General features: G+C 35.6%; 1 protein-coding gene across 3 annotated transcripts in view; it reads left to right on the forward strand.

The window, feature by feature from the left end:
- KCNIP4 (potassium voltage-gated channel interacting protein 4) overlaps positions 1-18,318 on the forward strand; it is a 380,467-nt gene that overhangs the window by 21,883 nt on the left and 340,266 nt on the right. The window contains exons 1-2 of one of the 3 annotated variants that reach the window (XM_048941680.1): positions 17,633-17,774; positions 18,144-18,292. The exons of the other annotated variants lie outside the window; for them this stretch is intronic. Of the exons in view, the coding sequence (XP_048797637.1) occupies positions 17,728-17,774; positions 18,144-18,292 (196 nt within the window). The 5' untranslated portion in view covers positions 17,633-17,727. Of the gene's footprint in view, positions 1-17,632; positions 17,775-18,143; positions 18,293-18,318 lie in introns of those variants that run through there. 3 annotated transcript variants of the gene reach the window in all.

An 18,318-nucleotide genomic window follows, 5' to 3' on the forward strand; every position in this document is an offset into this window, starting at 1 on the left:
TCAGAACTCATTAGGTACAAAGCCAAAAAGTGTTCTCCTGCTTGACTGCCATCTCTGTAGATATTCTGGCCTTTTAAGATATCCATAAATTAATCATTTTCAAAGCATTCAGTGTCTTAATATGTGTTGAAGAGTAACTCGTTCACTCTCCATTTTCCTTTACCTAGGGTTGCAATTAGGAAAATGCATCTGTTGGACTGTCTTCCATGCAATTAAGTATTTGTTAGATCATGGAATCAAGGGTGCTTTCAACATACAGATATCTTATTGAATCAAAGCTGTTAATCTTTGAACAGTGACGATGTGGAAGGATTTCCTATGAAAACATGAAAGGAACAACTGTAGGAAAAGAGAGGAATAGCTGTAACGTCCCAGTGATGGAGAGGATTCATTTGCATCTGATAGTGGGATGATATTACACTTAACAGATTGAGAATAAATGTTTTTTACATACTGTTGTAAGAAGTGACATCTCAAAAGTCATTGAGATTTAAGCAGTAACTTCAAGGTGCACTTATTTTAGGCCTGAGTTATTGGTTAAATAAGCAAAAAAATAAAAGTCTTAGCAAGACTGTAATATTTGAATTCAGTATCCCACAAAAGTATTTGTGCTAATAGTTTTGTCTTTCTACTATAATTATTATAAATCTTGAGCACTGTCAGAATTGGCAACATGGAAAAAGAGTGATATTTCTTCCATTAATTGAAGTAATAATTCTCTAATCATAGGATCATTAAGGCTGGAAAAGACCTCTAAGATCTTCTTGATGAACCATCAACCTACCACCATCCTGCCCACTAACCATGTCCCTCAGTGCCACGTCCGTAGGTTACCTGAATACCCGCAGGGATGCTGACTCTACCACCTCCCTGGGTGACCTTTCCAAAGCATTACCACTCCCCGCATCATCCAATAAAGAATGGAGATTCTCCTTTGCTCTCCTTTTGTTAATGTATGTGCAAAAATCTCTTTTTGCTATCTTTTAATGGTGGCCAGATTAAGTTCTGGGCTTTTGCCTTTCTTATTTTCTCTCTGCACATCCTAGCAACATCCTTGTATGCTTTTTGAGTTGCCCGCTGCTTTTTCCTGTTTAAACTTTTTTTTTTTTTTTTTTAACTTTTTTTTTCCCAGAATCTCAGCAAAAATTTCTTTCTTAGTCCAAAATGTAATCAGATACTTTCAATAATATGTTTTAACTTGTTTAGTAGATAGTATTTTAAATTTCCTTGTGATCTTGCTAGTGCAATTGAATAAACGGTTCTTTTTTTTCTCATGCATTAAATAACTTTGTGGCTAGCCAGATTACAAAACAGAACACATTTTCATAGAGATACTTTCAGAATGTTAGTGTAATGTGCTTTTCATATTGTTCCTAAGGAAGACTTCAACTTAAGTACTAGTCAGCATGTATATTTTTATATATGCTCAGGTGTTCAAAGTACCTTGTAATGTAATTAACTTAGGTCCATGTAATTATTTCAGTATAATTACTTTAATCTAAAACTTTGCCATTGCTTGTTCTATTTTCAAATTCCAGTAATCAACACTATCTGCTGCTGCAGCAGCTCTATCTGCTGCTTATCATCTGATGTTTCGTATCTCCTTAGAATTTTCTTAAATCACGATTCTTTTAGAATGAATCTTTACAGGTTGTAATGGAGGGAAGAAATGTTCAAACTTTCTCATGGGAAATAGTTTTTCTTATTAGTAAAATGAAAATTTTGCAATATATTAAGATAGATGGATAGGATTTATCTAGAAAAAGGTATGGAAGTCACTATGATTTAAAATATTTGACCTTCACCATGAGCACAGGCCTATGTTTGGTTAAACTATGCTTTTTAGATACACAAAAAGGATTAGATTCTGCATAACATGAAATGATATAGATGTCTACTTGATATCAGTGTAGTCTCTCAGACTCCCAGATGTTTAGCTGAGAACCAGCTGGTGCTCTGCTTTATACTCTTCAGCTGTAAGCCCAAGCCATAAGCCTACAAGGAATGAACAAAGAATGTTAATTGGTGAAAGATTGGATAGGTCAGTTAGTTATCCAACACTATTCATGTAGAGTCCCCTGCATCCACACAGGCAGCCTAGAACTGAAACTGATTTATCTGCCTACATTTTGAGTGCTGAAGTACATGTACAAAAGACAAAAACATAACAGCAAAGATAGTTACTTAGGAGATAAGAACATATGTTAATTTTCTATAATTCTAGGACTGATAGTTTCTCACCTTTTGCCTGGAAGGTTGCATGCGTTCACTGTTAGCTGAAAAAAGTCCAAGCAAATCAGTGAGTAATATTCTGATGGCAATTATTTTCCTGTTCTTGAGCTGCCTAAGCAGTAGGTACTTTTATTCACAGATAATTATTTTCTGCAGATTTTCCAAAAGTTTTGATAAATATTGCTTAAAACCTATAATTGTGCCTCTTCATCCAGGCTCTTGCACCAGTGCCTTAGTTTGTTGCATGAACTAGCTGTAAAATTCACTGTAAGATTGTATGCAAAATGTCAAAGTGACAAACCTACAGTTTTGGAATTGATATTTTGCTTGACACAAGACTTCTTTTCACTGTAGTAAAATTGAAAGTGGAAAATTATCTTTTTCCTTATTCTATTGGAGTCTTATCAGGTCTTTTTTTCCTCACGTATTTCTTATTTCCAGTATGAAATTGCAGTATTCATGCAGAACCAGCATTTATTTTATTCTTTTCAAATGGCTTTGCTTCATTTTTCATGGGTAATGATTTGCCTTTCTGTATATTGAGAGGTGTGGATAATTAACTTGCAGTAAATAGGTTCAAATTTTGAAATCTTGCTTATGAAAATCAATAGATGCCTAGGTATGATGCAGCCTCTCTATTCTTGCAGACACATTCTTCCATCATTACTTTTTTCAGATCAGAATGTTATCTTGCTGTTATTCCAGGAGTAAGACTTCAGAGTGAACTGCATATTTCCCAAGACTTGCAGAAATGATATTCTTTAAAAAACATCAAGTATTAATATATCTCTTAATTACTGTTCAGCAATTTCTTTTGTATAATAATAAATCACTGAACTGGTTTATTTTTATTTTGGGAGTCTTTTCCCCCCTATTCTTCCACTAATACAAATTTCTATCAAGGAAAGTAATAGTTCTCTGAAGTCCTTGAAATTCATCCATTACGTTTATTTTTGCTTTGCAACAGACGGTAAGGAAATCTCTCATACAAGTAGTGTCTGCAACTATCTTATCTAGGATTGTACTTTTATCCATATTTACAGTCACTTTCATTGCTCACACTTCAGTATGTGGATGTATGATGCACAAAATGTAATCACTCAGCTTACGGTGCAAGACTGAATCCCTTGTCTGTTTGATGTGCTGCACAGATGTGCATCTTTTGAACTGCTTTCAGAAACATTTCTCATAGTTCATGTTTATTTTCTCTCCAAGTCTTTAATATTTGATTGATGAAAAATCAGATTAGTGGTTTAACTGAAATACTGTTTCATGTGCTCTCAAGGGACTTCCAATGCTTGAATCAAATTACAGGAGATGGTTTGAAGAACGTAATAGCTGAAGAAAGAAACTAAAATCAATACAGCTTAAAACTTATCGTCTGATTTTCAAATTTACTGACTCCTGTATATCATTTTGAGACTATGATCCTATTAAACTTGATACAAAGCAGTGTTCCTTCACTTGCTAGATCATGGGGAAAAAATGCAGAAAGAAGCAGATTTTAATGAGAGAAGGCACTGGTCTGGAACTCAAGCTGTCTAGGTCAAATTCTTGGCCCTGCTACACGCTGCCTCAAGCAAATCACTCAATTTGTGGGCTCCTATTCTCCATCTGCCAAATGAAGACAATGGATGCATTCCTCTGCCTGGCCTTTACCTTGCCTGTTGCTGATGAGGCCTGTAGGAAAAAGAAACGTTTTTAAAATGTGTTTCTGTAGTACCTAGTATACTGAAGCCATTAGGTACTTCCATAATACAGTAAAGGATAACAGCCCCTAGGCAGAAGCATTCTTGATATGTTCTGTGAAATGCGTTTGCAATCCACTGCAGACCGGTCTTGAAATAGTGAACAACTTTCTCACAGTCTTTTTGGCAGATTATGAATGTTACTGTTTGGTTACTATGTTGTAGTTGCCATAAAGAATCAGCAGTACACCATGTACCACCCTGAGGTGTTATTGTTTTAGTTTCTCCATTCTGCCTACATGCACTACTCACAAGCACCCTTATAATGGTCATTATCTGTAACTAGTGTACATCAGCTGTCAATAGAAAATGGCTTTTTAATGGCTTCCATGGCATTGCTAGTGATATCACTTTCTCTTTTATGACTTTTTTTGCATTTCATGATCCCACAGTGCCTATGGGTAGTAGGACTTGATAGAAATTGAAAGGACATAGCAAAGTGTTCGCACTGCCTCAGCTTTAGGCTCCAGGTTGGGTTGTAAATATATCCAGAAGAGGGCAGCTCAGGGCAGAACAAGCAGGAATTCTTCATCACTCTATAATGGGGCTTCTTTCTGCACGACTGAATTGAAGGGATTTACCCACTTGATTTAACAAGGGAAGCAAGGCGTCAAAAGTCAGATGGCTTCTCTGCCTTTTGCCCCCTTCTAACTAAGCAGTTTGTTTATTTTTGATCTTATACAGGTTCTTTCCCATGAAAAATCTTCAGTCACTACCACTATGAAAAAATGTGCAATTTATAAATGCCACCAGATATGTTAGGGAATGTAGAGGTGTTTTTAATTTCATGGTTTTTTTTGTTTGGAAACTCCCTCTGAAGATATTCTCTGATTCATTAACACAGAGTTCGTTAATGTCATGAGGTGGATTATTATTATTATTTTTTTTTTTGGTGTGTGCGTATTTGAAGTTAATACCTGAAAAGAAGTAATTTGTCATTGTGTAAATATCTTTGTGGTATTTTGACAGGTATTAAGTAAGTTTGGAGATGATTCAGTAATACAAGAGTATTCTCTTTTTAGATTAATTTGGCTGTTTTGAATCACTAGAGAATAGTATGGTGCTAGTATGATAAAGTATAAGTTAACATGGTGTCTCCTAAAGATTAACTGATTTACTTTTTAATTCGTGTACACCATGGAATTTTGCTTTCTGGGATTATTGTATAGATAGAATTAAAAAATTATCCCTCTAGATATGTGTGGCTTACATGAAGAGAACGTTTTGTAGTGCTCCAATATAGTGTCTATTACTTGTCAGAGAATGTAGGAAAGCAAGATACAGATACCTAAATTAGAATTTCTTCAGCATGATGACCCAGTTCTTATAAGAAATATCTGAAGTTATCAGAGCCCCACAGGTTTCTTAGCTATACTAACGTGGTGTGAAATTAGATCTGGGAGAAATACTAAATCACTTTCTCAGCTTTTTACAAAGTGTACAAAGTTTATGAAGTTTCTCAAAATATGAACCTCTTTATCTTTATTTATTATTTATCTTCTTAGATGTACAACAATAACAGAATTAGAGTTTTGAGATCTGTATTATATTAATTACATGAACTGGCAGTGTTTTCTCTTATACATGTTTTAATATGGAAAATTAACTTAGGAATCTGTTAATACCACATGTATCGAATCTTTAACTCTCAGCCTTAGTATTTATTTTGCATCACAAATTGATTTTTTTTTTCCAATCCAAGTAGAAAAGTAAAATAAGAGTCCTAATTATAGCAACATTTCCTCTTCTCTCCCTCACATTCTCTGTCTCCTTCCTCTTGTCCTTGTTTATGTCTCTGTCCATCATTATAAAATAATTTGGGAATTTCTTTATTGAAATTGTTTTTCTCATTGTTTAATATCTACAGTTATTGATACATCACTTCGTCGTAGTGCAATATTTAGCCATAAAAACAGAGTCTATTGATATAAGTGTGCTGGATCATTCTGCTGGTAATACCTGTCATGGACATACATACTGAACATTGGGGTACTGCTGTGATGCTTCAAAGGAGCGTCCTATCTTATGGTACCTGGTCTTCAATAATATATACTTACATAATTGTTATTTATGTGTACTTACATCAGTGTATGTAGCATTTGTGCCTTCAGTTTGTTAATACTTCTAAGCTTTTCACTTTATTTACTTCTCAGATTTCTCATTTGTAGTATGTAATGATAATAGCTCTTAATCAACTCTATTCAGCTCACTGAATTCTGCAGTTAAAGGTTGTTCAGTTGTCATTGCAAATGATTAAATACAGTTGTTTTGCTTGATTGTTAAATGTTATATGACAGACAAAACACAACATGTGAAAAAAGGCAGAGATATGAATACCTATTTCTGATTAATTGGATCTCATTTTTACAACCAAAAATGCCAAGCAATAGAGGATGAGCTTACAGACAGTGCAACCACTTCATTATATATAATTACACATTGTAATCATTTAGTATATAGTCTCATTTTATAGGAAGTATTTAACTGAGAAATTGCAATTGTATCTATTTTAAAAGAGCTAGAAATTTGTATATTTTTGAAAAGTAATATTAATATATTCCTGCACTCTAGTTTTACTATTCTATTTCAGTCTCCTTTAGAGACACATCCAATTACAGGATGGGAACAATGACAAAGTTGAAAGCTTTTGAATTTAGCATCAAAGTCTGCCCATGTCAGGCACACATCAATTTATATGACATGGGAAGGTCAAAAATGTCATTGTCATTGCAAATTTTATGACTGCCTTCATAACAATAGTTTCAAGAACTGAACTGCAGATGCTGCATGCCATCTTATCTGTGATGTAGTTTATTAATTTGAACATACCTTTATTGCCTATGGATATGAAAATATGGATACGCTAAAGAATGTTATTGAAATTATTCCTTTAGAAATCCCTCTGATTATCCAGGTGTTTTAACCACTTGTGCATTTAGCATAGGACTAAACGATGATCATCTGATAAAGTACAGATTTGTATGGAGCTTTGACACTGTCTTCTTTGCTTAAAGACAACATATACAATTGATGTAATTGGGATTGTTTGGTCTGGAGAAGGGATTGTTTAGTATGGAGAAGAGGAGGCTCAGGGGAGATCTCATTGCACTCTGCAATGAAGGGAGGTTTTGGTGAAGAGGGATTTGGCCTCTTCTCCCAGGCAATGAGCAGGACACAGGGTAATGGCCACAAGTTGAATCAGAGGAGGTTTTGATTAGACATAAGGAAGAACTTTTTCTCTCAGGGAGTGGTCAGGCACTGGAATGGCTGCCCAGAGAGGTGGTGGAGTCGCCGTCCCTGGCAGTGTTCAAGAGGCATCTGGACAACATGCAGCGTGATGTGGTTTAGTGCTTGTGGTGGCAGTGGTGATGAGGAGACGGTTGGACTAGATAATCTTATAGGTCGTTTCCAACCTTGTGATTCTATGATTCTATGATTCTGGAAAATTAATTAATCTTGAATTCACTTATTAGTATTTTGATTTTGTTTTATAAGAAGCTTTGGAATTTGCTGGAAAACATGTCAGGATTGCTACAAAATGTGTTCTCTATTCAACTTTTTAAAGTTACACATCCAGCTTTTGATGACCATGAAGATAACCTTACAAACAACCTATGAAATGGGAGATGCCAACATAGTGCTTTTTTCATCCATCTGCAAATGATACTTCAAGTCCAGAAGAGATCACAGTAACCTTCTATACTGATCAGCCAGAAGTTGCTTTTTTTTTTTTTTTTTTTTTTTAATCCACGGAGACAGGATATTAATCTGTGTTTCAATGATGATTATTGTTTCTAACATCACTGAGCAAGAAACAATCATCACACTAATATGTAACTACTCTGACTACAATTTTATTTATCATATTTGCCTAGCTTTTCATCGACAGCATCATACTTAGTCCACGTCAGCCTAAAAAATTTTCCATGATTCGATATCTCTCCCATTTATAAGAATCTTCAAAGAGAGATGCAGCCATCTCTTTATTTTCTTCACTTTGTAATCATCCCTTGAAGTAATTCCTCCATTTTCTTATCTCTGTAAGTTTAGACTAGTCTAAAACTAGAATCATACTCTGATAAAAGTTGTTTTTTTTTCTAAATCTAGATTTGTTTGTTCCTAGAAATGTTGTTTTGCATTCTGCTGAACTGAGAAAAAATACTGAATTTACCCTTTAACAGTAAAATGCCTCATTTACTTTCTCCATCTATCTTTACATTTGTCCACATAGGGAATTTATGGTATCCTATAAATTGCTAATCCAATTATTAACAAATTGAACAAAGAGCCAGTCCCTTCTCCATTCACAAATGTATGTTATTAATACCCTATCTTCCCCATTCACGTTTAATAAATTGTTAGCTGTGAAACAATAAAACCTAATGAACAGAGGAGTAGCTGGAAACTCTGGCATGAAAACTGATGAGTTGATCATATTGGAGATAACACAGCATCCAGCTAAGGTGCAATGTTAGACCTCTTTATTTATTAGAAGGGACATATTTATTTAGAAGGAACATAGAAATATCCAGATCTAGTACAGGTTACAGGATCCTAATCTGCTGATGCATTTTCAGGGTCCTTGATTCATAACAAACTAATTATTTGTTCAGCTATCAAAATGTGTAGTTTCTAAATCTAAAGTTTTTATAATGCATCAGATGAGCACTCACTCAGTGCTCTTTCTGTAAGCATTGTAGAGATACATATGATTTCATCTCATTTTTCATCTTTTACTTGTACAGTCTAAGATTCTTTGTATGCATTTGATAAAAGAGGGAAATGAGACATAATTACTCTTATTCATTAGCACTGAGAAATAACAGAAGCTTTACTTAATAAGGATAGATAAAGATGAGACTTCTGTTTGTCTCTCAAATATGTCTTTCAAATGATACAATAATCTGCAGCGTTATGACAGACTGGATTGCAATAGTGTGTGAGCTACTAAATTGCATCTTTTCTGTTTCTTTCATGGTCTATAATGCCTACACTGCCATTGTGCAAGAACAGTGCAGTGTGGAGATTTCTGAGAGCTAACCAGTGAAGAAGTGACAACTGATTGCCTGGAAGGTGGCAATGAAATTATTATAAGCTTGCAAGGTGTTTTCCATCCCTGCAGAGTGTTAGAATGCTGCTGATGGAATTTGACTTCCCAGTTTCCTAGTATCCTGTATTCATTTTAGAATTTTACTGTAAATTACTTGGCATCATTACACAAGCACAGGTATTTAACTTATGTTGATAGTATGTAAGCAGACATAAAAACCTTGAATTCGAACATCCTTTGTTTTCAGGAAAAACCCCTCTGGTGCTCTATTTAGAAGAACTGTGGGAGGTCTTGGAAACTTGGAAACAGTGTGAACAGTCTACACTGTACACATTGGTTATATTGTGCTGTAAAGGGTGTTTTAGGTGGACAGAAGCCTTATCCGAGACTGTCTTTTAATACTTCGGTTAATATTTATTTTTCAGTGGGCTTGACTTGGAGATAGAGATTAATAACTTGATTAGAAGCTCTCGATTTCTGTAGCATTATTTTATTCACACTGTTTGCGTTGCATGAGGATCATTATAGAAAATCAATAGATAGAACATAGAAAAAGGTTTTTCCTTAGTTGTTTATATTTTGTGTGCTAATTATTGAGGAAAGTTGTCTTTTATAATGGTAAACCTGTAGCTGTTAGTTATTTGATAACCATTTTGTGTGATGTCAGGTCATGTGGCCACAAAAATCACTGCAGCTATCAGTTTTGCTAACTAGTCTGGCCAATTAAGCCAAGAATTTGGAAGGAGGAAAGAAAACATTGTCACTGTGTGTAGCTATTCCAGAGGAAGACGAAGGGTATTGCTCTCTTGTAGTGCTTGAGTTTTCTCTGTTCTTTGATGAAACAGTAGATTGCTGTTGCCATTGTTGTTGGGCACATTCACAATGGATGCTAAATCACTGTAAAGTAAGCATCTTATTACTTGGGCCACTCATACAATGTAATGAATTTAGGGCATTCAGCCTATCAGATGCTGATTCAACTTGGACTTGAATTACAGGTATTGATCATCTTGGCCTCTAGATATTTATAAAGAAGTTGAAATCTTAGTATCTGTGGTGCATGTAACTAGTTTTTCACTGCTGTTTATGTTATATAATTTAGTGAAGACTAAATATTCCCTGGCAGCCATAGAAACAAAGAATATTCCTGGGTAAGAATACTACATGTCTCTGAAGCAACAATTTTAACGTGCTATCTGTTAACAGATCCAGTAAGTCTCATAAATTTATTTTCATCAAGCAGCAAAAAATGGCACTTATTAATTGAACTTACTAAGTAGTAAATGTGATTAAATATCACATGCAAAATGCAGTTACTCCAAAGCTGTACAAAAAGGCATCCTATTACCTTATTAAATATTAAATGCACTTCTTTTTTCTTGGCAGCATTGTGTCTGCCTTCTTAAGCACCTCCCAACTTAGCACAATGTGAATTTCCACTTGCTGTATTTTTGTTTCACTTTGGGGACATTAAGGAAGAAATAATACATGAAAAAGTTCAAGGATATTCAAATGGTAATTTGTCAGTGTATAATAATCACCTGAGCCTGATCTTGCAAAATGCTGAGCACTACGTCCTTCTGTTATCAACAGTAAGAGTTGCAATCATTCAGCAAATCATAGAGTCAAGCCTTGATGCGTATGTAACTGCAGTACAGTGCAGCTGATTGTATTCCAAATTTATATTCTCGACACCTCTGTTCAGCTTTGAGGCTGTTCATATCCAGGAAAAAAATAAATTATTTGAGATAGATTTCATTAGAGTAAAATTTTATGACACCACATGAAAGCTTGTATTAAAATCTAGAAATATCTGCTGCTTTTTCATCTACTTCAGAACAGAACTGTGCGCTCTGCATGTGTATCCAAATAAATGCAGAACATTAAAGTCTGTCTGAAAATCTTTATTGTTTTTATTCCCTATTCCATTTTCCGTGAGATTGTTTATCATTATTTTGCTGAGCATACGGCACATAGGCACGATACTTAATGAAATGAAAATGTTCAAGATAATTTTTTTGGGTGCAACATCATATGGCACCCTAAGGATATAAGTTATATCCAATGTATGGTTCTCTCCAAAACTTGGAAGGTTGTTTGGGAGTTCTTCAGCTGATACTTCATCAGGCAGTGCAGTGACAAATGTGTTCATAGCGATTCGTGTGTTCTGTCTCCTGGCAGTATGTGTATCCCTTGAAAATGAGGCTTCTGTGTCTTTTTGAGGAAAAATATGAGTTATGTTCTGCTGGAATACAAAGTCGTCAAGCTTCTCGTCTAATGGTTCATAGTCAATTTTATTTGAAACTGAAATGAAATATGAAACCTGTTTTGCTTCCTTTCCCAAACGTGTTGTGCTGTGGCGTTCCTATACATCCTTAAGCTAGCACTTCAGTGACCAAATTACAAATAAAACAGTTTTCATGGGTCAATCAATTTTTAAAGGCTTCTGATTTTGGCTGCTCAGTTAATTTCTCAGGTTCACCTCCATTTCGTTCCTTTCCCCTTCCCCTTCCCCTTCCCCTTCCCTTTCTTTTCTTCCTTTTTTACTTTTTTAATTTCTCCTTTTCTTAACAGTTTAAAGGACTGTATTTATCAACACTTAAGATATTACTGCATATGGTATAATTTGGATTTTGTTCTTCAATGAAAATGAATTTCTTAAATGAAAGCAATGATGATTGCTCTATAGCAGGTAGTATGTCATTTTGTTGGTGATTTACCATAGTGTTTTCCTACTCTAAGCCATTTACTTCTAACAACATCTTGGAGGAAGGGAATCAGGAAAATGATAATTTCAGGTAGTAGCAATAAATTGCTTATAAAAGCTAGCAAGTAAAAAAAGAGGGCTGTGAATTATGGAATTATTTATTTATTTACTTATTTTGGTGTTATTGAATTAACCTCACTTAATACTGCAGACCTATCTACAGCATATTGTCTGATCAGCAGCTTGTTTTGCATAGGAACTGCAGGTTTCTGCCCTTTCCTGTTACCTGTGCTATGCTACCACTCAGCATTTTTCAGTGCCGCCAGGAGAGAGCTGAAAGATGTGACATCCACAAGATAGGAAAGGAGCTATCAATTGTGCTGAAAAGTTTATGCTTCTTTTATTTAATTTGTCTGTGAAAGCTTTTCAAGCTAGCTTAATATGTATTTGATTAATTATATTCATAAACAAATCACTGCCCCTAGGAGGTTTACAAACTACCATCTTAATTCAGTTGCATTCTAAAAATTTAGTTCTGAAATGGAGATATGAAAACTGAACTCCTTTTACCTGTCAGATACTGACTGATCTAGAAGCATGGAGAAAAAAAGAAAGCTTAAATATCTTAGCCAAATTTAAGTTTGTTGCATTTTGGAAACTCCAGGCAGACAGAATAAGGATGGGCAATTTTTTTCCAGACTCTTTAAGTTATAAATTACATGTAAATGATAAAGATCCACAAAGAAGTAAAATTTCAGGCAACTTCGAAGGGTTTTTTGACAAGTGTTAGTCTAATTGGAAGCCTGAGCAAAAGGATTAGAAGGATTCATCTCAAAATGTTGCGCTTTCCAAAGTGGAGATTGTCACCTGAAATGGTGCTGTGATAGATATGAGTTAGCTGGGAATCTCCTGCTGATGTGGATAGATGACGATTTCACACTTTTTAAGTCCCGTCTCACCTTCTGATAATTCTGAAGTAACATCTTGATCTATTAATATTTCTAACTGATTATACACAAAGCCAAAACCAATTCAGGTAGAATATTAGACCCCATACAAGTGATAAGCAAGCAAGAAGATTTTAGTTAACATTAACTTTTAATTAATATAAAAATCCATTCTGCCCAAATCTCTGTAATCACTATAATCTGAGGAGGTAAACTTGTTCTCTCAGTGAGATTCAGCTACTGAATCATCCAGTGAGAGCTCATCCCAATATATCCATAGTCCCACGAGGGCTCATTATTATATGAAATTCCTCTGGCACAGTGAAGAAGCTTTCTGAAATGCCCACCCCAAATACTTGCTCTCTCTTATGTTATTCATTGTTCTTGCTGCAGTCAAATAATTGTTGATAGTGTCAAAATGTGTTCCTGTCACCTGTACTGCCCACAAGTACTATGACATAATGCAAGTGAATTCAGATGTTCTTCTTCTATGCCAGGCAACCTGAATATAACCTGAAATAAATGATTACTCTATACTCTTCCACGAAAGGGTCCAGAGCTAAATAAAAGGAGCCCAGCGCAGTCCTGCCCCACAGAATATTCATATTTTTTTCTTGCATCTTTACGATATAGAGATTCTTCATAAATGAACAGGCAGAACTTTCAGACATCTCATACATCAAGGAGGATGACCTTTCTGAGGTAAGAACAACTAGAGAAAATAGCAGTTTTTCCTCTGTATTTGTGGGCAATTTTGAGAATGGTTCCCACAGGCTTTCTAGAGTGGCTGTCACTGCTCAACTCTTACTACATTTAAGACAGATTATGATTTGCCTGTTTGTTTTCCTTACCTCCTGGAAAAAGCAGAACCCAACATTTTAATTTATATTAAAAGAGCACAGGAAGCTTTTGATTCCTGGTATTTATCCAGAAGCTTTTTTTTTTTTTTTTTTGGTCTGTAATGGATGAACAAAAGTGATGAAAACATCTTCATAAAAAGATGTGAATGGAGCTCAAGTTAGTGCCAAAGTAAAATCTTCAAGAGCACCTTATACTGAGAGCAAATAAATAGCTGGTAAATTTTTATTTTTTATCTTTTTCTATTCCATCTTTCATACTGCAGAACGGAATTTTCCACTAACAAAACCTTTATTTCATCTTCCAAAGTTAGATATCATAAAATAGTGCTTCTCCTAAGAAAAACAAAATGAAAACAAAAAAGCACCTTGGTTTTTCTCTGAAGCGTCTCACTGTACTATTCCTTAATGTGCTAGCAGTCTCCTATACACTTATCCATTCTGTAACCTTGTCCTATTTTTCAGTTCTTCATTTCTTAGCTTATAACTGCTATCTCTAGGAGCCTAATTGTCAATGGTTTAACCTAACTTCATCTTTGATGCTAAATTTCTTTCAACAACACCCTTATGAGATCACGTTCTCACAATTTGCAGTCATCAGTGAAGATTCTTGAAGTTGCACTAGAACAACCAACCAATGGAACTAATGGTTTTGTACAGAGCCCCTGGAAAAACACATATGCTGTATTGGACTGTTTCCTCTGAAATATTCCCAAGCTATTTCTCACCCTATAACAATGCCTCTAGTCTTTCCAACTGCTATTTCATTATCAAGCAAAAAATTATATAGTTTCCAGTAAGTCAACAGAAAATTCAGTTCTGTATTCTCAAACTTCAGCTCATGTCAGGTAATAGTAAGAGGTGATCTGCAGTCATATTCATGTGCACCCAAGTAAAAGACATTCCCTCCAGCTCAGATTCCTCAAAATGCCTGCAACTCTGTGATATCACATAGTGCTCAGCTTGTGACTCTGAAGTTTTTAAGCAACACTGTTGAGATCACAAAAGCAGTTATTTAACTATCAGTAGAAAGCTAACAAATTTTATACTGAAATGTAGCTTTATTTTTGGATGTAACTGATTACAGATTAAATTTGATCACAGGAAATTGCAAACAACCTGTTTGCTTTCTGCACTTCCCATTTCCAAGCGCTGCAATGCTGCAAATAAAAGGTCTGCCTCTTCCGACTTGAGGCATATGGTCAGGGTGAGCGCACATTCCCAGTTACTTCTGCTGTAATATCTAAGGAAGGGCTCAAAACAGGGGTATTCCAGGGTTTTTGCAGATAATTTCTTCACATTCTTTTTGATGCTCTCAACAGTACATAGTTGTGTTTAATTTCTTACTTACCCATTTCAGTAACTTTCTGTTGGAAGATCTCCTCATTTCCAAATCCTGGGGTTGCTCAGTCTCAGTAAATTCCAGGTACCAGTCCCCTGTGGGTACACTGATTTCAGTAGAACTGCTCATTTGGACTTTTTGAATGGTTTAGCCATGGATCACCTCAGTGTATTCCTTGGTTCCTTTTTGTGTTTTGTCTAAATTACATGATGATTCTGAGTACTTAGGTAAAGGATGGATTCTGTGCATTTGGAATTGACATACTTTCCACACAGAGTAGTTTTCTGGATGTTGCTTATGTGGCCAGTTTATCTCCAGTTTTACATATAATTACTTTTTACAGAGATTAGGTTTGTAAATGTAGTATCTCAAGTAAAGTTCTCCACATCATGGTAAATAAAACACAGTTCTCAGCTGCATGTAAGCAAATCCTGAAGATTTCAGTGCAAGTTCTACCCCGCCATGTAACCTTGAACAGTGTCATCCCATTTCTTCTTTCATGCATCCCACCTCTGGCAGAATCTTCCTGCTCCTCCTGAGGACTACATTCAGCTGCTAATAAGGGGGCTCACCAAGTAGCACTCTCTCTTTGTAACAGTCTTTCCATGTCTAGACAGAATGCATTCCTGTTTACTGTCCCATCATGGTTTAATGTTTCCAGACGCCTTTCTCAGCTCCCATGTCTGCTTCCCCATGCATTCCTTTGTATTTACAAATTATTGAGATGAAACTCTGCTGCACTGGCACCAAGGAGACAGAATTAAGCATGAGATACGGTGTTTGAATTCGAAGATCAAGAATTTTGCTGTTTAAATAGACAGGCAATTTCTATGCAGATTTAAGGAAAACTTAAAATCAAGTAATTTAATAACACTAGTTTTAGCTGTTAGGAGCTGTAGTATACAATACTGTGTACTTTATGAACCCAGAACTGCTGGACATAGAGGTTTATTCCTTGAGCTCGACAGGAGAAGTATAGATACGTTCCATCAGAAAAAAATGGGTAACATTCTGTGGATGCCCTGCACAGACAGTGTCATCAAAAGTGAACTTCCAGTTTCCAGATGGATTAATTTCTGGAGTACATTAATTATTCTAAGACTGATATAGAAATAGTTGGGAGCAAATATTTTCAAACTAGATATTATTTCCGTGTGATAACTTCTGCGATTTCTTCTTCCAACTCAAAATTCTCTTTCAGGAGTCATTTTGAAATCCATGCTGGATCTTCTGTGGTGAAAACATATTTCTTAGCACAGTAAAATATCAATGTAATATTCGTTCTCAGAATGACACATTTTAAAGTTACTAGATGAGAGGTGTGAAATATGCTTGAACTGGAGAAACATTATTTACAGCATTTGTAGAAGTTCCGGAAATTCTTACTAGATTGAAATTGAGCTCACCTTGGCAGCAGCTTGTGGTGGGAACAGAGCCATGATTGTATTGCTGTGTCATGCAGCAGGACTCAGCAGATCGGATAGCAGCAGGTGCTGTTCAAACAGTGCAAATTCTAGTCCTCATCAGTTCTGGATAATGAAGGGTCTGAAATATATCCCTAGGTAAGATTCTGAATGGAACTGCTTCCTTATACTTTAGCTGCCTAAAAATCTGTTGTTAAGGCCCACACTGTTATGAACAGCATTGACTGCTGATGTATAGGCGGATCTATTGTACTTTAAAAAGTCCAACCTAACCCATACTGGTAAATCTGAGATGTCTGCAGTTGTTCTAAGTAGGTACATGGTTTTGTGTGTTATGCTTTGTCCAAAGTTAAGTCAAAATTCAAATGTGTGTAGGAACTTTCACATCATGCGCTGGGCTTAGATGGTTCAAACTTGCATATTTGTGTAATCATCATTGAAACTAATTCAGTTAGAAGGAAATCTGATCAAAAAAATCACAGAATTCTAGTATCTCTTCATAAATATGCTTCAGTAAATGAAAATATCTTCCTTGAATCTTTTCCATAATCAGTAGAAAATACACACAATGAAGTGATGAGTTGTATCATACTTTGTTTAGGAAGTAATAAGTTTACAATGGAAAAGTCAGCTTTATTTCTCATATTTATAACTCGTATACTATGAAAAATGCCAACTTAATTTTTTTTTTTCTCTCTCCTAATTTTTGTCTTTAGAACTTAATTGTGTTTACCCCTTATGGAATCAGATAACGGGGCAGAAATCACTGTAAAGGAATAAGAGGGAAGTAGTGGCTGCTTTGTTGTCCTTGTTCTGGTTGTGTGTAGTTACTGGATGTAATTAGAGGAGCTCACCTGAAGCAGTCTTGAGCCCGCTGTCAAATGGCTGCAGCAGCGCAGCTCAGTTCTGTGCTCTGTGCTCAGCAGCAGTGCACTCCTTGGCAACTCACGTTGGAGCCGAATGAAGAGCAAAAAGGAGAATGCTGCTTTGGACTCCTTCCTGACCTTGGGGTAGCATAAAAGTGCAGGAGCGCTGGGCAGGCGTGTTTTCTTTTTCTTTTGATTTGAGGCCCCTTAGTAGGGCTTTGTTTAGGTTGTACTCAGAGGTGGTAGTTGTCAGTGACCCTTGGCTCCTTCAAAGTAGCAGTTCATCAAGAAAAATAATTTCACATAGAAATTTATTGGTCTATCTGTGTGAATCAGAAAGTAGCATAGAGAAATGGTCCCCAAGAGTACAACTGGCTTTAAGTGGCTCAGCTGCTTTTCTGCATTTGAGTGACAGTGGCATTAAGGCAGCTCAGAAACTCAACTATTCATCTTTTCTGGGTAGAGCAGCTGCCCTTCAATAACAGCTAGAGGAATGCAGCTCTGCTTTATGACACTGATGTAAGGCAAGCTAAGATAGGAGGGATAATAGGTTCATGCATAGAGGATTACATTATTTCCTTTACCTAGACAACTGCCTCAGGTAAGAGGTAAATATTTACTTACCATCTAAAGATATTCTATAATTTATATATTTTAAGTAAAAATCAGAGGTAGTTTATTTTTTTTTATAAATAACAGAAATCTAATGTTTTTATCCCTATATGTATTTTGTGCAAATACATTAATATTTCAGATAAATAATTCATATCATAATAATATGAATACAGTAATTCAATTAATACTGTAATTGTATCAGCTAAGAATAATTGTTAGTGAGATCCTAAAACTCTCCCCTCTATTCTCCTTCCATCTCCTCTATTTTTCCTCCCATCTCCCTCACCCCCAGTCTATGAATTTGAGTTGTGCATATATACCTTTCAGGAAAAATAAAGGTTAAATTTTTGTTTAGGGTGGATATGTTAGCCCCTGAGAACAAAGCACATGAAGAGAAAGAAGATTTTCAACAGTATCATCAGAAACCTGCAAACTGCAAGAAACTGCTTAGGAATTGCTGCTTGGTAAAACGTTTTTTTGCCTGGAAAAGTTTGAGCTCTAAAGGTACCTTTCCTACTGAAATTTTTAGT

The sequence above is a fragment of the Lagopus muta genome, chromosome 4 (assembly GCF_023343835.1).
Source record: "Lagopus muta isolate bLagMut1 chromosome 4, bLagMut1 primary, whole genome shotgun sequence".
NCBI classification, from domain to species: Eukaryota; Metazoa; Chordata; class Aves; order Galliformes; family Phasianidae; genus Lagopus; species Lagopus muta.